This window comes from Opisthorchis viverrini (genome assembly GCF_000715545.1).
Source record: "Opisthorchis viverrini unplaced genomic scaffold opera_v5_255, whole genome shotgun sequence".
In the NCBI taxonomy this organism is placed as follows: Eukaryota; Metazoa; Platyhelminthes; class Trematoda; order Opisthorchiida; family Opisthorchiidae; genus Opisthorchis; species Opisthorchis viverrini.
Window position 1 is genome coordinate 147,772 of NW_008751911.1, and position 20,373 is coordinate 168,144.

At 45.2% G+C, this 20,373-nt stretch overlaps 1 protein-coding gene across 1 annotated transcript in view; it reads left to right on the top strand.

The window, feature by feature from the left end:
* The window catches only part of T265_09082 (hypothetical protein), a gene marked incomplete at both ends in the record, with an annotated part of 101,741 nt that overhangs the window by 12,755 nt on the left and 68,613 nt on the right, over nucleotides 1-20,373 (top strand). Inside the window, 7 exons of the mRNA XM_009175067.1 lie at nucleotides 3,968-4,093; nucleotides 5,006-5,293; nucleotides 5,911-6,035; nucleotides 8,430-8,551; nucleotides 9,985-10,093; nucleotides 19,793-20,035; nucleotides 20,129-20,298. Coding sequence (XP_009173331.1) covers nucleotides 3,968-4,093; nucleotides 5,006-5,293; nucleotides 5,911-6,035; nucleotides 8,430-8,551; nucleotides 9,985-10,093; nucleotides 19,793-20,035; nucleotides 20,129-20,298 — 1,183 coding nt within the window. The remainder of the gene's footprint in view (nucleotides 1-3,967; nucleotides 4,094-5,005; nucleotides 5,294-5,910; nucleotides 6,036-8,429; nucleotides 8,552-9,984; nucleotides 10,094-19,792; nucleotides 20,036-20,128; nucleotides 20,299-20,373) is intronic.

The following is a 20,373-nucleotide window of genomic DNA, read 5'->3' on the forward strand; positions in this document are numbered from 1 at the left end:
CGTCTTCCTGGATGGGGACCCCGAGACGGGCCACATCAATGGCTAGAGACATTGTCAGATATGGCCCAGTCGCGCCCTCAATGGCGCTCGTGCATCCAAGCTATTGCCTTCAATGCATAGCTCCTTTTTCAACCCCCCCAGTTGACAGCCCACTGACAGTGCTGGATCTATGCCCCAATTTATCAGCTCCTGCTTGCAACGCTCAGCTACCTACCTCTACCCCCCAAACCATCGGTGAACGAAACTGCGGCAGCTACAACCACAGTACGACGAGTACGCGGTCATTACAGCTGACAGTGTTGATGATGATGAGGCGCAATTTGATGTGGACATTCGCTTCGCTGCAAGCTCGTGCTTCGTCTGCTCATGCCGCGTGATTTTCGTTTTGAGTCCATCTGCTAGTTGTATGCGAGCGCTGCCAAATGTGGGTTGTTGAGTGAAATCACAGGAATATTGCATGTTGATGCAAGTTCACGCCCGCACCCGGCAACCAATAGATCGAAACGTGAAATCCAGCGATTTTTGTGGTCTGTGGGATGATGAGAGTGTTACATTCGGCTTACCGACTTTTCCTACACCTCGCAGTTTCTCATTTTGTTAGAATCATTCACATACCTCAGGTCCTCCTCGACACGTGGAAAGTAAAACAGGAATGGTTCATCAGTTCTGCTCATAAGGTCGATGAGAGCTCCGTACAACCCGCCACCGGTTTTACCCTTTCTGGGGATCTTCAGGTGGGCCTAATTCCTCAGTATCTGTCGAGTCGTTTTTGCTTGAGAATCTGAAGGGCGAATGTCATGGGCGTTCACTAGTCTTCGTAACGATTTAGAAAATGTGAGTAAAGAGACCATCTTGAAACGTCAGCACATCGGCAATTTGTGATATGATGAAAAATGCGGCCTCATGGTTAGCTGCTGATTTACCACCTTGTTTTAAGTCGAAAAGTCTAATTTTGGACTGAATACGTTCGTAAACGCCGAATGGCGTTTACAACTCCTTAGTCTCATAAACTGACATTCCATGGAGTGAACCAATCGTGGCTAAGACGAGTGCGAAAAGCCATACAGTTGGTTCGGAAGTGAGTTTGAGGACAGCACGGTAGTAGTCTTCGCACAGTAATCGGGAGATAATCGCTCCTCACAGGGGCGATTAACTATGGACACTTGAGGGTTAGAAAGATTTCAAAATATGATGACAAAATGCTACAGTACTTGAAGTAGAGGGGTTTTACGTTAAGGCGCAGAAGACCTTACTGGCTTAAGGATCTTGGCGAAATTGTCCTTCCATCCTTTTTACATGGAACTCAACACTTGAAACCGGAGTTTTTTTTTACGAAGCTTGATTTAGCAGGTGTGTGTAGTAGTGATCTGTTTAAACATGCCAACTTTTGGCGCAAAATATTTCAGGTGTGTGGAAATTGTGGTGTAAATCATGTGGCTCTATTGAGAAAGGTCTAAAAACGATGGGTTTGCGCAATTTCTCACATTTCCTTCATTTCTTGCAAACCCATCTCACGACGCACCTTATCCCCTGATTATTAGTGGACATATTTCTTGCGTTACTAGCTCTTTAGTAGTAGTATGAGACTCGCCGTGAATATGAGCCCATTCCCACCAGAGCTATTAGTACCCCATGTTCAAATATCCCTTTTTATTATACAGGAAAGCACAAAACTGTCACTCAAAGTTTTAGGGAAAATGTTCTTAGTGGAGACGTACAATCGCCGTGGCAATCTGTTTTGGTTCGAGAAACCACTGATCGTGCTTTGAACATTTTCTATCGAGGATCGAAAAACCGTCACTTGCAATATGCCTGCTCCCTTCAATCGTAATTTGTTGAACTGGTTGTTCGTTTTTATTTATTCTATCTACCGCTATATGGAGAAGAATGTTCTGATGTGGATATCGTTCGAACCACACTGTTGATTTCGGGCAGTAGGGTTGCTGTCAGTTCGATGGTTTGGTGAAACTATATTCTGAGAAAGCGGCCGCTTCTGAAGAGCCGTGCCCAACCTTTGTTAATATTTTATAGCTCATCTATGACCAGTCATCATTGTCAGCCATAATAACCGGGTACAGTGGTTGTAGCTACCACAGTTCCGTTCACTGATGATTTGGAGAGGTGGGTTAGGTAGCTGCGCATTGGAGGCGGGAGCTGATAAGTTGGTGCGTAAATACAGCACTGTTAGTGGACTGTTAGGTTGGGGGAATTGCGAAGCGAGCTGTGCAGGAAGGCAGTAGCTTGGATGCTTAAGCGCCATTGAGGGCGTGACTGGGCCATGTCTTACAATATCTGTAGCCATTGGACTGAATACGTTCGTAAACGCCGAATGGCGTTTACAACTCCTTAGTCTCATAAACTGACATTCCATGGAGTGAACCAATCGTGGCTAAGACGAGTGCGAAAAGCCATACAGTTGGTTCGGAAGTGAGTTTGAGGACAGCACGGTAGTAGTCTTCGCACAGTAATCGGGAGATAATCGCTCCTCACAGGGGCGATTAACTATGGACACTTGAGGGTTAGAAAGATTTCAAAATATGATGACAAAATGCTACAGTACTTGAAGTAGAGGGGTTTTACGTTAAGGCGCAGAAGACCTTACTGGCTTAAGGATCTTGGCGAAATTGTCCTTCCATCCTTTTTACATGGAACTCAACACTTGAAACCGGAGTTTTTTTTACGAAGCTTGATTTAGCAGGTGTGTGTAGTAGTGATCTGTTTAAACATGCCAACTTTTGGCGCAAAATATTTCAGGTGTGTGGAAATTGTGGTGTAAATCATGTGGCTCTATTGAGAAAGGTCTAAAAACGATGGGTTTGCGCAATTTCTCACATTTCCTTCATTTCTTGCAAACCCATCTCACGACGCACCTTATCCCCTGATTATTAGTGGACATATTTCTTGCGTTACTAGCTCTTTAGTAGTAGTATGAGACTCGCCGTGAATATGAGCCCATTCCCACCAGAGCTATTAGTACCCCATGTTCAAATATCCCTTTTTATTATACAGGAAAGCACAAAACTGTCACTCAAAGTTTTAGGGAAAATGTTCTTAGTGGAGACGTACAATCGCCGTGGCAATCTGTTTTGGTTCGAGAAACCACTGATCGTGCTTTGAACATTTTCTATCGAGGATCGAAAAACCGTCACTTGCAATATGCCTGCTCCCTTCAATCGTAATTTGTTGAACTGGTTGTTCGTTTTTATTTATTCTATCTACCGCTATATGGAGAAGAATGTTCTGATGTGGATATCGTTCGAACCACACTGTTGATTTCGGGCAGTAGGGTTGCTGTCAGTTCGATGGTTTGGTGAAACTATATTCTGAGAAAGCGGCCGCTTCTGAAGAGCCGTGCCCAACCTTTGTTAATATTTTATAGCTCATCTATGACCAGTCATCATTGTCAGCCATAATAACCGGGTACAGTGGTTGTAGCTACCACAGTTCCGTTCACTGATGATTTGGAGAGGTGGGTTAGGTAGCTGCGCATTGGAGGCGGGAGCTGATAAGTTGGTGCGTAAATACAGCACTGTTAGTGGACTGTTAGGTTGGGGGAATTGCGAAGCGAGCTGTGCAGGAAGGCAGTAGCTTGGATGCTTAAGCGCCATTGAGGGCGTGACTGGGCCATGTCTTACAATATCTGTAGCCATTGGTGTGGCTCGTCTCCGGGTCCCCATCCAGGAAGATGACAATGACCAGCTCAGCTGAGTTTGCTGGTAATGGCTTTTATACTTCGTTGCCAAGTAATTGTGTGACCGCCTTTGGCTATTTTCCAATCAGGTGAAGGAGTACTGACACATGCAGACATTTCATTATTACTAGGTCTAGCTCAACACAGACTGGTATCTTTAACCTCTATTTTCGTATATGGGATAAGTTATACATTGTTCTCTAAGCGCCACTGCGTCTTCCCCCTCTACGATAGTGTGCTTAAAATCCTCTGTTTTTATTTCCTTTGTTGTGACAGGATATATGCGCTCTTCTGAACGATGAGCCAGCTCAATGGCTGACTGGCACGCTCGATCTTAATCGTTCTCTTGGTTTGGAACTCATTGAGTCAATAATCACTCAGTTCTCCCGATTGTTCCGCCAAGTATGTCGGCTTTCTCTCATTCATTTCTTCACCTTTCTCGATTTGGCTTGCCGTTCGGACCGCTTATTTTTTAAGACGCGCTGATGTCCGCAGCTAGCCTTGTAATCTAAACTAATCGAAAGGTTAGGAAACCTATAAAGTGATCGTGTATTGGTTCAGTCAGGTACTTTATTAGGGGAGAAGGTGCAGTGTAATGTGGTACAAACAAGTGCTTTCTGTTTTTCAAAGTGCATTTCATTATAACTTTTATGGAAGAACAGTGCGTGTGTAATTGTTATTACTAGGTAACTCTGCCGTAGCTGTTGCGAATATATGAGTTGTACGTCATTCAACACTATCATAATAGGAACTTGATGTAAACGGACGTAGTCGTATTAGAAGGATGCTCGCCGTACGGGGTTTCTTACTCACGGTCCTACACCTCAGGGTGCTTAAAACAGATTGTGGTGAATTCGGTAGCCGTCAGATCCACTTAAGCGATTCTTGGTTCAATTTCATGGACCGTCTGTTGTCACTTTTAGTTTCTGAACACAAGAGGTCCCATTATCAACACAACCATTTATGAGTCCTGAGCTCTGAGTGCGTTAAGTGTAAGTCCCCGTAGGCTTGATCAAAAGGACAGCGTTTCAGGCTCCTTGGTTGTGTGAATTGCATGGAAGCTATGTGAACCAGTGCTCCGCGGTAGGTGTACCGGACTAACGTTGGATTCAATATCTGTCTCTCCTCTCATGTTAATTTCTTCACTTATTCCACGTTGCAGTAATTTTTTCACTTTTCGATAAGCAAACATCTACCTTGAGCAGTCTCCTCGAATACTTCGCTCTTATGGTCGATATAATTCTTATTGTCTTCATTTTTTGGGTTATTCGTGTTGTGCTCTATTATGAGCAATTTTTGTGTGTTTATTTTCAGAACGTGGCGTTCGCCTACTTGTTGAAAACAAATCTGTGTCCACTGGTGATCAAACTGTTTTCCCCGAGTTTGAAATTGCGCCCAACACCCTCAGCTTCGTCACCAACCGGTCTGGCCGAAGTAGCCTCAGCAGCACTGGCCGCCGCAGCTGCTGCGGTAGCCCACGCCAGTGCAGCTGTCTATTCTTCTTCCACAAGTGCGACTTCGGGGGAGAAAGCAACCTTCCCCCTGCTCGTTCGCTTGAAGCGTTTGATTACCGTAACGGTGGAACAGTATTTTCATTTGCTGGTACGTTGTTTTGTAGGCTTGAGGCTGGTAGCTTTGGCTAAGTCCATTACTTGCTTCAGAACCCATGATTCGAGGTGTCCCTTGAACAACTAGGTTTAGTAACCAACATTTATTTGTTTGGGGGTTTGCACTAGTCGTTCGGATAAGGCTGTTTTGTACTGGTACTATGGCATTGCATCCCAAAAGCCGTGATCAGTCCATAATTGTTGGACACTCATCCGGCTTTCTCTGGGTTAAGTACAAACAACACGCTACAGTTGAATATCCTGACCTTTTTCCTGGTTGATTATTATTATTGTTTATCATCATTGTGATTATTATTACACCCGACCATCTTCAGTGACATCTGTGTAGACTACCCTTCACTTTTGTTACCAACACTCGGTACCACTGATGGTTTTTGGTACTGAATATTCCACGTCCCGCGTCAACATTCGTGAACCTTTTAATCAAGTACTCGTGGACGATAGACTCAACAATGGATTGGATATGGGTATCTATCATATTTCTTTTGGGCGAAATCCGATTTTTGTCCGCATGTAATTGAATGAACACAGACTAGTCTCTAGTTTCTCTTTATTGCCCATCCAAACGGCTTTGACCTTTCTAACTTTCAGAATACCGAATGTGAAATATACCTGTCTTTATTGATTCGCTTCTTGGATGTCGAGAAGACAGCTTGGCAGCGTGCACTCGCACTTGAAGTTTTGCACAAATTTTCTGCCCAGCCAGAATTAATTCGGTAAGCTGTGACAATTTTTTAGTTTTTCACATTGATCAGGTTTCTTGACGCTAAATGAAACTATCTATTGTCCGTCACTTATTCGACTAACTGAATTCCACTTGTCAGCCTTTGACTCGGGAAGCAATCTTACTCCCAGACACTCTACTCAATAGATAGTTACCTAGCCTACTATCTAGACTAATTGAAAAGAGGTAATCGTTCGACTGTAGCACCATTTCGGTGCCTAGCTGCCATGTCAATGGAAGGAAGCACGAGGGCTGGGTTACTGCCAAGTTGCCCAAGCCTAGACAGGATCAGTCGAGGTGCAGAGGTTGGGTTCAAACCTCGGACCTTCTGATTCGTAAGTTGTCGTTTTAACCACAGCATTCTCGAGCTCATTTAGATTAACTACCTAGACTCAGTCAAGAGCACCACATTTTGGCTGTCCATATCAGTCGACCGGCTTCAGTGCAACAGCACCTATCCTAAATATCCTGAAAAGTGTTCACCAGCTTTATCGAGTTCTTTCGACTTTACGCTCGAACTGGTTATCTAAGAAACCTTGGCAACTTTTACTGCTCCTGTCTTTCGATTCCCTACAGACGGATAGCCTGGAGTTTTAGAGCGGACGGCACTACGCGCCATAATAGGAAGCACGCGAATGGTGTCACTGGTGTTTTGTAGCATGTTTCTCACTTTTATTGGACAGAATGTTGTTGCCACTTAGCGATGTTGAACTGGATTACTTATTCGGACAAGCTTATCCGTAGGATTAGGTTCTGAGAACCCGGTTTGATTTCATTTTCGAAAACCTTGCATTGAGTTTTCAGTTTCTTTGGCGGCATGGTGCACTCATAGCTACTTTGTGGTTGCGAATCGTGGTTGAGTTAAGGCAAGATAACTTCAGTGCCTTTGGAACGCTTTTCTTATACGCAAACGAGGTGCGCCTGAGAGACTTATAGTCCAGGTTAGTCATTATAAAGTACTAACAGAACAGAGTGACGGTTCACGTTGATAGTAACTCGTGCTCTTGTGGCCTCGAATAGCTCAACCTGATAAACAGCCATTTAAGCCTCTTAGGGACTGAAGACAATCCCTACCCGGAAGTCAGCATCAGCTGTTTCTCACCAGACGACTGCAAATATATCGTGGAATATTACAGTTAACAGTGTAAATGTGCGATAAGCTCCCTAGTTATGAGAAAAACTGTTCTTCTACTAAGAGATTTCAGCTGGCCGGACAAGCTTCGCTGGCGTCCTTTTGTGTACTTTTTATACCGAGTGAAATCGCATTGTGGAAACCCGTCTTCTGGAGCGAATTTTGGTGCAATTTAGATGCGGTGCCTAACCTTGGGTTTCCGGTTCACTTACACGAGCCCTCACTATTAAATACCTACCCCGCTTATGATTGGTTCACGCTAATATGGTTGGGGTCATGACCTTGTTCCATTTATCCTCTTGTGCTTGATGCCGTTAGTTCATTCATTTTACTACATTCTAAGCCTCAGGTAATACCTCTATCTTTTTCTATAGACAGTCAAATACTATGTCAACGCGAATCACAGTACGCGTCCATGCGTCTCATACTGCAAAAACGTAGGGTGAAGTATAACAGCCATTTGTCAGTCTAATGAAAGACCCCTCACGATTCGCCACTTCAGAGGTATAAACGCTAGGTTGTTTTGAAAACTCGGCATAAGTTAGACAGGGATGCTTTTTGTCATATCCATCTTTAAGACCTTTCCTGTTGCGCCGTAGAATCCTACTAGAACAAGTTTCAATGATCACTGATTAATGATCCGTGTGTGACGAATATAGTTTTCCCTAGTGCAGGTCCCTTTGAACGCTAATTCTGTTGTCAAATCGCAACAGAAGATAGCTCTGTCGATAATAATAATGATGAGAAAGTTGGTCTATTTGAATGTTAATTTTTGTACAAAATGTGATCCGTTCATGCTTGTGTGGGGGTAGTGAGTTGAATTTGGGCAGCTGCAAAATCTCCCGTCTTTTTCCCCAGAGAACCGGTCAAGATGCTCAATCATTCGGAACGTTTTCATAATAAAACCAGTAGTTCAAAGGGTGGGAAATCGCTGATCACTTTCACGCTTCGTTTGCCCATACATTTATTTTGTCGTTTTTCGCAACGTCGGACCAGCTAAATGGGATTCTCGCGGGTGTATCTAAATTTTTTTTTCCGGCTAAGCAATGTCTCCAACAACTGTCTCTTTCACTTATGCCTTTTGTTCCAAGTCCGCTTATGTTACAATGTCGCGTCTAGACACAATCTAAGCACAATCTGTAACAATGTCGTATTTCTGTTGGGATTTTTCTACAATGAACGTTGATTGTTAAATCTCCCCAGACGGGATTATTTGCCTTCTGACCAACTTTTTTCACCAACGTCTTTGCCTAGCCATGTGTGTATGTCCTACGATATGCGCCAACATTCGACGAAAATATTTCGCGAACTAGTCAACACGTTGAGTCAGTATGTTCAAACGGTCCTGAATAATCCGTTGCTTGGTGATGAGTTGGGTAAGTGTTTCAGAGATTATTTACTGTTGTACTGTGGGTATCATTGTTTCTGTGTATCTGTGGATAGGGTCTCCAAGCTGTTTTTGGTTTGGTTCTCAAATGTTCGTCATTCGTATTTAGCGCCTATTCTTTGGTGCTTGGATTGCGGAAATACCATCAGCAACCTTACTAAGTCGTCTTGGTTTTAATAATGTGTCTCATAGCAGGATGGCTGTAGTTTTCCGTTCCTCATCGGCGTGCTGATCTCTCATCTTCGATGGACTTTAGTTCTGGAGTACTGGTCCGCCAACGTCATCCTGCTACTGTAAGGAAACCACACTAACTAACATTATTACCTGGGGCATTTCATATATCGAACAAGAGGCTACCATACTCTCCTGCATGACTTAGTTATAACGAGGGAGGTTTTGTAGGGAGACTGTGGTTCACGTAGCTCGTTTGTAGTAGAACATCACCGAAGACAGAAGGCTGCATTACTAAGGACTGTGTTTGAATTCCCCCCAGTTGGATCAACTCATTTCTACGATTGTCATAAACTTTCTGTCGTCTGTTTGCTTAGGTACCCTACCTTCCTGTCACACTCATTTCAACATACTTGCTCGGACTACGCATTACCATCATTCTTGTGCTATTAATGCGGCTTGTATTCTGTAGAGTGCTGGGGAAACTGACAATTGCACAACCATACATTGGTTCTATTCTCTATCTGAAACAACTCACTTCCTGTCAAAATCAATCTGCGATCGGACTCTGAAATGTTGTGCTGTGTGTGCTTTGATGACGTTCATTTTCTACGGCCGTGGACTTTATTCCTAAACACCCTATGTGACATGTGCACTAACAATCTAATGCGACAAGCGAGACCAAACATGTATTTTTGGGCATACATTTATATACGTGGACAGTCCGTCAAATGATAAGGTCCCGGGAAATATATGGGTCATTAGACTGGGAATTTTTCCCTGAAGCCGCTCTGAGCTTCACACAAGCTGTGGGATTCTGTTGAGTCACCAGTTTATCTCCCTGTTAAGTACGGTAGCTCCATCTTTCATGCTTTTTTAAAATCACTTGTGGAGTTAAGCACTCATTTGCAAAATGAGACAGTGCTCGTGTGAGACTCATATCTTGTCGATGATATTTCTCATTGACCACGCAAGAAGTGTATTGCATCTGAAAAGTGTTCCCTGTGATGAAAACACCGGGGTTCATACATCGATTGTGTTAACTGAAGCGACCCAATTTACGGACAGCCAAGGTTGGATTTGTCGGTGAACAAAGATCAACCCTGGCGACCGAACAGCCTAACTTTCTCGGTCATTTTCTACTCGCTGTACGTCATCCCTTATCTACGCTAGGAACCGAAGGTTCATTACTCGATTTCAGAACTCAGTTCAAAAGTGACCTGTGCCTTTTCTTTCCATTGTACCCGTCAGCCAAAGAATCCGGTCAACCAAACGCCCTCGTTAGTCCTCACGCCCCCAACCAGTCGTTGTTATACTACAAAGGTTCCTTCTTTCTCATACTACAACCGACGTCGTTCTTGTAAGTTCACAACTGAAATTTCCCGACGCACAGTTGGACTGTGTACATCTGACTTTTTCTTGTTGAAGTTGTAGGATATTGTTTTCAGGATACATGTATTCGTATGTAGGTCGAGATTGCTCAGTGGTTAGACCGCACATTTACTGACCGGAAGGTCCGTTGTTCCAACTCGACCTCTGCTTCCCTCTCTCGGCTTCTTCTGTCTAGGCTTGGGCAATCTGGTAGTATCCCAGCCCTCGTGTTTCCCTCGGGTTTCATGGCAGCTTGGCACCGAATGATCAGATCAGACGTCAGTCGTAGTTCAGTCCTACTTACCGTATGATTCCTGTCCCTAGTATTCGGGAATTTGGTTGCAGGTCAGTTACTTCAGTGGCGGAAGGCACTCAACTCCACCAGCTGACGTGGCTGGGCCATGTACTACGCAGACCTTAACATTGCCTACCAAGACGAGTGCTGTTCTCCGTGCCTACCTCAGGATGGCGCAAACTATGAGAATGATAACGATTGATTTGGTGGAAAGGTGTGAAAAAGATTGTAAAGAGTTTGTGTGTTGGTGCAGTCCGCCTTCCAGGCTGGGTTCCGCACTTGAATGGGGTAGAGACATTGTAAGAAATGGAGGCTAATCGATGTCAGTGGCGTTTGTACTGTCCGATTCTTTACAGATTGTCTGGTTGGACGTCTGGTGACGTATATATGCTATAAAAAAACTTTTTAACCCGCTTGCTGATTCCATCCTGTCTTTGGGAGCACTCTTTTTGGAAGGCAGGTCATCCTCTTTACTTCAGGTATATTTGGGACCTAACCATCTCGCTGTCTCTTGGGAGGGAGACAACGTTGTATCCAGGTTTCAGTCATCAGTCTTTTCTGGGGGGCAATTTACGTAACCTTTCAAATTAAAATGAACTGTGTCCACCTTAATACTATGGTTCAATAATAATTTAATGACTAGGAGTCGGTCACTACTGCTATAACGGTAGATATTACGGATGAGGTATGCGAGCAATATGTTTTCTGGTAACTCCGCTTTGCGTCCATTGGAAAATGAAATTTATTACAGAATTCGTGGAATTGCTTTGTAGCATTCGTTTACATTTGAGTGATAGTCAATGAGTATCCAGAAAAGTTCAGGAAGATGTGTTCGAGAAGGAAACGGGTATTCAGTTTTTGTAAACAAGATGCATATGAGAGAGAGTTTTGCTTTTCTGTCCAATGGTCTGTAACTGCTCAGTTAATGTGTTCTACTAAATAACTTCACTTCATTTGGATGGGGATGAAGATCCCATGGCCACAGACCTTTGGGGATGGGAATGTTCGAACCTTCCTGGAGGACTTCGAGGAGGTTGCGGAGGCTTCTGGACTGGAGACAATCCGGGGTAAGTTGGCAGCGCGGAAGACCTTCCTCAGAGGCTGAACGAAGGCCAGAAGGGGCCCTCGGAAAATGGACTGGGCAGCCGCGAAGGAAGCACTTACAGGCGAATACGATACACCGGCCGACCGCCAGGAGGCTCTGAGGCGGTTCAAGACTGCCAGGATGGAATCGGGATGTGACCCGACGGTGTTCTTTGCCAGCCTGCAGCAATCGCTGGATCCGGTCTTGCCAGGGGTGGACGGAGTGTCGTGCCAGCAGTTGCTGTCTGACCAGTTCGTCGAAGGTGTGCAGGCGACACTTTGTGTCCATTTGCGGTTGACGAGGGTAACTGGTCAGTTGAGATTTGAGCATTTGGTGCATCTGGCACGGGAAATGGCTGGACGCTGACTGAAAATTGACGGATTGTCAATGTACCCAATGCGTCCTGGCGACAAGTCCGTGCAGTACATGTTCCTGATCAGCTCAGGCGTAGTGCAGACAATATTGGAAGCAGATTTTTTCAAAAGCGCAGATTCCGTGGTTGACATAAAGCAGGCAAAACTGGTGACAAAGTATGGGGCAGTCAAGCTTGAAGGTTGCCCAAGCACTTCCGTGGGCGAGCTGCATGTCCCAAAGCTTCTGTCTTGTAACCTGCCGTCATTACAGTCCGTGGTCGTGGAATATTCCGAGCTGTTCATGGGGGATGATGACTCGTTTGGCTTCTGCCTGTGGGTTGAACACGAAATTCCCTTTTGTCCGAATACTTTCGACCTTACGGCCCCCGTCCACTGCCGCTCCATGTACAGGAGGAGGTCCATAAACAAGTTCAAGAGACTACTCATGAGGTTGCTGGAAATCCATCGACAGCCCACGACCGGTTTCGCCCTTCTTGGGTTCCAGGTGAGTCTCTCGAAAAAACCAAATTAGTTTGCAAATGAGTGTATATTCGCTAACTTCAAGAGACGTTGAAACATTACAATCGAGGAAGCTGACAGTGTATACAACTCCCCGGTTGTGCGTGTAAGGAAGGCTAAGGGAAAATACCGGTTTTGCGCGGATTTCCAGCGTTTGAGTGAACTGACCGTAAGTGGGGTTGTAGCGCAGACTTTCGATTCCCTCCAGCATTCCCGATGTTTCACGGTGTTCGACTTGCATTCCGGATACTGGCGACTACCTATCAAGGCGGAGGATCGAGAAAAAACGGCGTTCACGGTTGGGGACAACCAGTATCAATTTAGACGGATACCGGTTTGCCTGGGCCACCATTCACATTCCGGTGCTTGACGCTTCGTTCAACGAAGGGACTACAGAATGTTGCCGTGTTCGGAGACGATATTGTTGTGTACAGCAGTTCGGAACGAGAGCACGCAGTTTACTGGAAGTCCGTATTGAAAGCGTATCCGGGAAGATGGCCTGCGGATAAATGAAGGCAGGACAGCTCGCTCGGAGTTCGGTGACACTGTTGGGACATAAAGTGGGTTACAGAAAAGTTATCCCACTGCTGGAAAACTGCCGAAGATCGAGGACTGTGCTGTTCCCACTTCACAGTGGTCCTTACGACAGTTCCTTATTCTAGCGGCATACTACAGCCGGTTTGTCAAGGACTTCAACACGATTGCTACTCCACTGTACGACTTGCTCGTGCAAAATGTGAAGTTCGAATGGACCAGGGAAGCACATGTAGCTTTGGAGAGTGTCAAAGCGCGGATGCTGGATCAGCAACTGACCCTCAAACTGCCCAGGGTCGGAGAGATGTTCGCTGTCGCAACGGACTCTAGTGACCGCGGTATCGGCGCAAACCTGAAGCAGAGGGATGGAGTTATCGAATATGCCAGTCGTGTCCTGACTAACGCTGAACAGAAGTACTCGACCATTGAGAAAGAATGTTTAGCTATCGTCTGGGCCCTGGATAAGTGGAGGCCATATCTGCTTGGACGATAAAAACCCCTGGAGTGGGTCAGGACCTCCAGAGATCCTCCCGGAAATCTCGCGCGCTGGGCACCCCGGTTGCAAGAGTACGACTTCACGATCCAGCACGTGCCAGGGAAGGAGAACCACTTGGCTGATTGGCTGACAAGACCAGAGGCTGTATATGATGCCACCAAGATCATGATTAAAGCCAATAGCCTCGTCGTTTAACTGAATCCCAGAAGGTTCCAATGTTCCTGGAACTCCAACGACAGGATTCTGTGTTACGGAAGGTCGCAGTCGTCTTGTTGGATGGAGGGAGTATTGGGAACAGAGAGAGAGAAAGAGAGAGAGAGAATGAATTTGATACGTTCCAGAGTCACTTTGATCGGCTGAGTCTGAATGGAGCTGGCATAATTTCTTGGAATGGCACTGATTTTGATGTTATGCAGCCCGTGTTACCTCGCTCTTGGGACGCGAGATGGCACACACAGGATACACCAAGACATACGACTTGTTTCTTGACAGAGAACCTACTGGCCCGGGATGAGAAGTGAGGTGATGGATAATGTGGTGTCCTGCAAGCGATGGCAACCGACGAAGAGGGATACGGCAGGGGCAACCCATCCCATGGAACCCATTCCTGTCTCAAAAATCGGCGAGCTATGGTCATGGACCCGTTTGCGGTGATAACCAGCGAAGATCATTATATCGTGATAATGACAAAGCATATGTCGCAGTGGGTCGAAGCGGCAGCCGTGCCGAATCAACGGGCGACGATGATCTGCGGAGTGGTAATGCATCAATCACAGCGTGGCCCACCATGGGGTGCCAAAGATGATCCTAACCGATCAGGGGCCTTGCTTCGAGAACGAAGTGTTTGAGAGTTGCTTGCAGAAGTTGGGCATCAGACGGCACCATACCACCCTCAAGCAAATGGTCTAACCCAACGTAATAACCGAAGGGTCAAGGAGTGGCTGGCAGCCAAAGGAGGTGACTGGAATGTGAACTTGCCAGTGGTGTTGCTAGCTCATCGTGCTTCCATGCAGCCAACTACAGGCAAGTTCCCGTTCATGCCGATGTACGGTTGACATCCGCGCCTTCCGGTTGATTAGGAAATTGGGATGTGGCCGGCAACACGCTTGTCTCCGGAGGAGCTAGAGGGACAAAGGAGGAAAGCTCGAGGAAACGTAACCACCGTTCAGGAAAGGACTAGACAGGAAACGGCAAGCAGAAGGGTACGATGATTCCTCATAAGCGCGAAGATTAACTGGGAGGATCAGAATCCTGGAAGGAGTGAACTGGGGTCACAGAAGCTAGGCAGTCGACGGCAACGTTCGTTTGTCGTTACCGACCGCCGGGGGAACGTCTATACAATTCAAGACGGTCGGGGATCGAAGATTAAATGTGACTCAGCTTCGTAAGTGGCATGGTACACCCGAAGAGCGGCCGATTAAACCAGCTTGTGGAACCGACCTAACGGAAGTAAATAAAAATCGGTGGCATACGGGCGACCTTTAAAAGGGATAGGTGTGTGACGTTGGGTACTACTGATGAGGCATACGAGTAACATGTTTTCTCGTAACTCCACTTTGTGTGTATTCGAAGGTGAGATTTAATACGGAATTCGTGGAATTGCTTCGTAGAATTCGTTCAACTGATAGTCAATGAGTATCCAGGAAAGTTCAGAAAGACACGTTCGAGAAGAATACAAGATGCATATGAGAGAGAGTTTTGCTTTTCTGTCCAATGGTCTGTAACTGTTCAGTTAATGTGTTCTAATAACTCCACAGCGAAGGCATTTTTCCTTTCACTAATACTACTACTAATCATGATAATAAAATTAAAAATATAATCGTTCAGCTGCAGCACTTGGGTGCCATAACACTCGAAGGATGCACGAGGGATTAGGTACTGTCAGGTTGCCTAAATCTAGCCCGTCGCGGTCGAGATTGAGAGGGTGGTTTCGAACTACGGACTTTCCAATCAGTAAATTCGCGGTTTAACCACTGTACCATATCGAACTCACACTGCTGTACTGGCCGGCGGGCATAATTCTTTCAAGAAAAACCTTTGCCTAACATTATTAACCCTTACGGTGTGGGTGATCGCCACCCAAATTATGGAGTGCCGAGGATGGATTTGTCGGTGAACAAAGATCAACCATGGCGACCGAACAGTCGAGCCTTTTCAGTCATTTTCTAATCGCTATACAATATCACGTATTTACGCTAGAAACCAAAAGTTGACTCCATTTCCAAACCAACTTCAAATGGGCCTTATCTGGAATCGCTTTGACTCTTCTTTCTTGGGTGATCGGGCTGAACGACAGATGTTCTCTAGAATTGAATTGGTCAGATAACCATCCTAATTCTCGCACGTCTAATCGATTACGTAGCCATTAGGGACTAGTAAGGGGAATTCGAAGGAGGCTTTCTAAGCATGCCAGCTCAATGCAGCTGTGAAGTACTTTTGGTGACAAAAATAAATACAAACAGTTGAGGCAAAACAAAAACAAACGCGCTTGAGGCAGCAGCCGTCCTTTGTTTTTGTTTCATGCTCTTCAGTGGTTTCCCTATTTTCTGTCATTCGGTCTCGTGTGCTGACAGAAAATCGAAACTCGTTTAATTATGATCCAGAAATGCTTTTAGCAAGGTCACTTAGTCTGCTCGTTGCCAGGTATATAGTGTTTCCGAAACTTTAGTGCCAAATTCTCTAGAGGATACTGGACGGTCACACCTGGGAAGCAATGTTCAAGGTAGCGCACGTTTGATTGATCACCTAAGCTTGGTCGGCTCATCTCTGCAGCGGGACTATTTAAGATACCCAAACGTCCAAGTTCGGCTCGCACTATTGCTCGAAGGTTCTTCTGTGGTCTGCAGTTCAAATGAATATATTTTTTGCTCTACAGTTTATTCATCGAGTATGACCTGGATGGGGAAAATTCTGCAAACGGCTGGATGAGGAAAGCCTCGGTAATCTGGGTCGAAATAGTTGATCGAAGTTTATGACAGATATACCTATCTGTGCTTCGGGTTCCGTAACTTCAAATTACAGGTAATCTGGTTTAACGAAGTTCCAAAAGGCTATTAGTGACGCAATAATATGAGTTGAACAACCGAATATAGGCTCACATGCCTGAGGATACGTACAATCGAATTTCATGTGCATACCAGTGGTGAAGAGCGTGATGCATCTTTACGCAAATGGATTCCATAAGTAGTATCTTGCTCCAAACAGTGATTAGATTTAGCGAGATACACTCGTTTGCAAACAGATTTGGTTTTGCGGGAGACTCATCTAGAACCCAGCTGAATCTCTCTTTTATGATGTCTTCAAGCAACTAAATGTGCTGCACCAGACCGCCTCATGTTCCAGCTAGTACGATATTCGTGATATCGCGATACCTGAACCGAAATTGCACAAATTTGCGAAATACACTCATCTGAAAACACCATAAACAAGATGTTCAACTGGGTTCCAAGTGAGTCTCCTGCAAACCAAATTTTCTTGCAAATGAGTGTATTTCGCCAATTTCTTGCAATATGAGTTCAAGTAGAACACAGGGTTGACGTAAACTCGGGGATGGCGCCCACCTGATGTGCCATAAGAAGGGCGAAACCGGTCGTGGGATGTCGAAAAATTTTCAACAAACTTATGCGCCCTGTATTATGTCATTGAAGGAATTAGGATTTTCCTGAATCTATAACACATGATTGCCTTAGACCACGATACTCCTTGGACTTGGTGCATCGGTCTCGTACCGTAAATAGGCTTGTGACCGATTCGACTCAACTGAGCTATGTGGATAACACTACTGCAAGGCTTTCTGTCGTAAGTGAACTCACCAGTAGACATTGGAATCTGTTGTACCTGCCTAATTGGTGATTGTGTAGCGGCTACCCTCCTGTTTACTTACCCCTGAAGCTAATTTTAGTACATCCACATAGACTGTCTATTATCTTGTTTACCCCACAATCAGGAGCATCACCTACCATTTCATCAGCGCCTACTTCTCTCCTTCGCTAAGGATGGAGTATTTGTAGCGGTCACGTCGGGCTCACCAATTGTTAGTGCTCTAGTTGTGACGTAATTAAGTTGATTATCAGAAGGTAACAAGCACTATAGAATATCAGTCTTACTAGAATGTGATGAATAAATAGAAAGATAGATGATGATGATAGAAATAGATACAATGCGAAAAGTGGAATAATAAAAAAAGTGACATCGTTTGAAGACACTTATTGAGAGTTCCTGAGTGAAGTTCAGGACGCGGGGCCTGTCCTCTCTGCGGCATAGTTGCTACGCGTGTTCCGTAGTTGTCCGTGAAGACTTGCGGAGCTCTGTTAACTTCCTGTCCTGTGCGCGCGAGTGTGTGTATTGAGCCTAATTGTATGTATATTTATTGTGTGCATTGTGAAGAGAGGGGTGTCCCTTCGTGTTTGATACTTGCACGAACATGAATACCACTTGACCTGATGTGTTGAATGAAGTTCACAATCCTGGCGCGTGGTATCCGCGTAAATGAAAATGGTTGAGAAGTTTTACTGTACATGTTGTCGGCTCAGGTTGCAAGTGGGACAGGAATTGTCACGTGGTTTGAGGGTTTGTGATGCGTGATCTGATGAGTGATCTATACAGTTACCTCGTTGGGTAGGCTGGTGATTGCGTTATCCGGCAGTGGAACTCTGACTGTAGTGGTCAAGGCTCGGTTTCAGGTGGCCCTAACCACAGGTTCGATACTGTGGTAAGTGTATGTGACGTTTAAAGTCAGACGTTACGGTTAACCGGGGAACCAGGCTGAGCCGCACAGCTTCGTTTCTTGCAACACAGTTTCCTGTTTCGTAGTAGAATTTTTTCGTGGCATTTTCACCCACGTAGCATTTTCCACCCACTGACACCCAATAAAGTATGTTTTCTGTTTCACCAACTTTGTTGGAATGCCCACTGTAACATGGGCAAGATGATACAGATGTTCGTATGATTGTTCGTATGACTTATACTGCACATGTTCATTAGCAAAAGATCACTTGACCCTAAATGGTGTGCAATCCATGAATTAATGTAGTTCACCCAGTTAATCATTAGGTAATCTGCATGAGTAACCACCGCCAACAGGTGCAAGTTCTCAATGACATGCTGTATTCGGGTTGTTTGACTTCTAAGCGCAATATATAAACCAGTCGCCTTTAACAAGATGATACGATCCTACTATACGCACACTAGCGGGATATCGGCTGTCAACTACCTAATCCAACAGCTATCGCACCATTCATGGGAACGTCGGAATGGCAGCTAGCGCGTGCGGCGCCATCATCAGCAGGTGTGGTTGTGCCAATGAACTTAAAGCGAAAAATACAGCGAAATCTATGGGACGAAGTGGCTTCATCCAGACAGGATTTTTACACCTGACTAATCAAGCGATCACCGGTAACGCTGTGTGATTTTTCCTGCTCCGGAGGCAGGGGTGCTTTTTAAGCCTTTGCAATTAGGAAGGTTCTGCTATGTTAACCAGCTTTTACAAGAAACAAGTGTTTCGTGTAGCGATTTTTATTATTCAGAGTTTACTTCAAAGAGTGGACTATTGTGTGTGTCCAAATTTCTGAAGACGGCGAAGACAAGTCAAGATTCACACCTAGTCTGCGCATTTACATCACTGTCGATAGTTCTGAAATACGTTTAAGTGTGATAAGGGATTTGGAAATTCAAAACGTTGCAGTTCTCATAGCTGGACACTGCCCGAGACCATCGGGCAATCGAATTGGATCTCGTACCGTGGAAGTGAGCTAGGAATTTGAGTCATGTGAACTGCCTCTAGTAAGAACCTTACGTCAGTAAGTGACTGGAAATCCCCAGGAGCTCTCAAGTAGCTAGACTGGCCTTCCTGTGTCTCCGAACTTGAACAATCAATGTTTGGTTCTTTTGACTCTTGTTAGCGGCATACCTAGTGGGCATAGAGAAATTTTCATCTACTAATCAGTACTTATTACTTGGAATTCACTGTGCATGTTGGTGGTACCGATATCACGTGTCCATAACCTGGTTGAGATGAACATGCTTTCATTTACAAGTCGAAAGAAAGTTCTGGTTGCGCGAGCCTAAACAGGGCAAGTCGAGAGGCAGAAGTCGGGTTTGAACCATGGACCTTCAGGTCAGCAAATTCGCCCTCTAACCACGGAGCTATTTCGCCCTCTTATTATCTTTATTTTTATCTCCTGGTAACACAGTGTCTGGGTGCTTTCCATTTGAGTGTGTTTATGCGCGTCGCAAGTACAATGGGGGCCCTTTCGATTATTAGTGTCCAGTGAGTGCAGACTTGTTATGGGCCCCCGAATAATCAAGATTCATGATAACCATTCTTCACTTTAGTGTCGACTATTCTCTTCCGAGAAGTGTTTTCCAGGTCCAATGATTTCAGGATGTTTTCATTCGCTTTCTTCTAGAGTCGACCTGCTAGATCGGTCAGAAGCACCTACTCTTCAGGATGGCTATTGTCTATCGTTGGCCGTATCATGTTTGCTTCGGATTGTGCAAACCCTGAATTCCATTGTAACTTGCCCTGTTGGCGAAGATCCTATGGAACCTACCACAGGTCATGTTATCGGCGGAGCAGACGTGCGGGAACAGTTTGTGTCACTCTCTTGGACTGGTCTCTTGTCAGCCTTTGCACTTCTACTGGAGTCCAGGTCTGTATAAGTATGTCGGAGTAGTTTTTTTCTATGTTATGTCTTCGTGTCCACCTCATGTTGATGGATTCTTCTGTGTATTTGACCTCACAGCGCGGACGAAAAAATTACTGCAAGTCTACTGGAGTCGCTCCAACTAATGGTGGGTCTTTGTGGAATGCTTAAGTTGGAGGCTGCTCGTGACGCATTCATTATGACGTTGTGCAAGTCGGCGCTTCCAGCACCCTATGCCAGGTCTTTGGTGGTGGGTTCTACGAACAGAGGTTAGTATTGTTTCTTTCCATATGTGGAGATACACGGGAGACGGGATATATATATATATATATATATATATATAT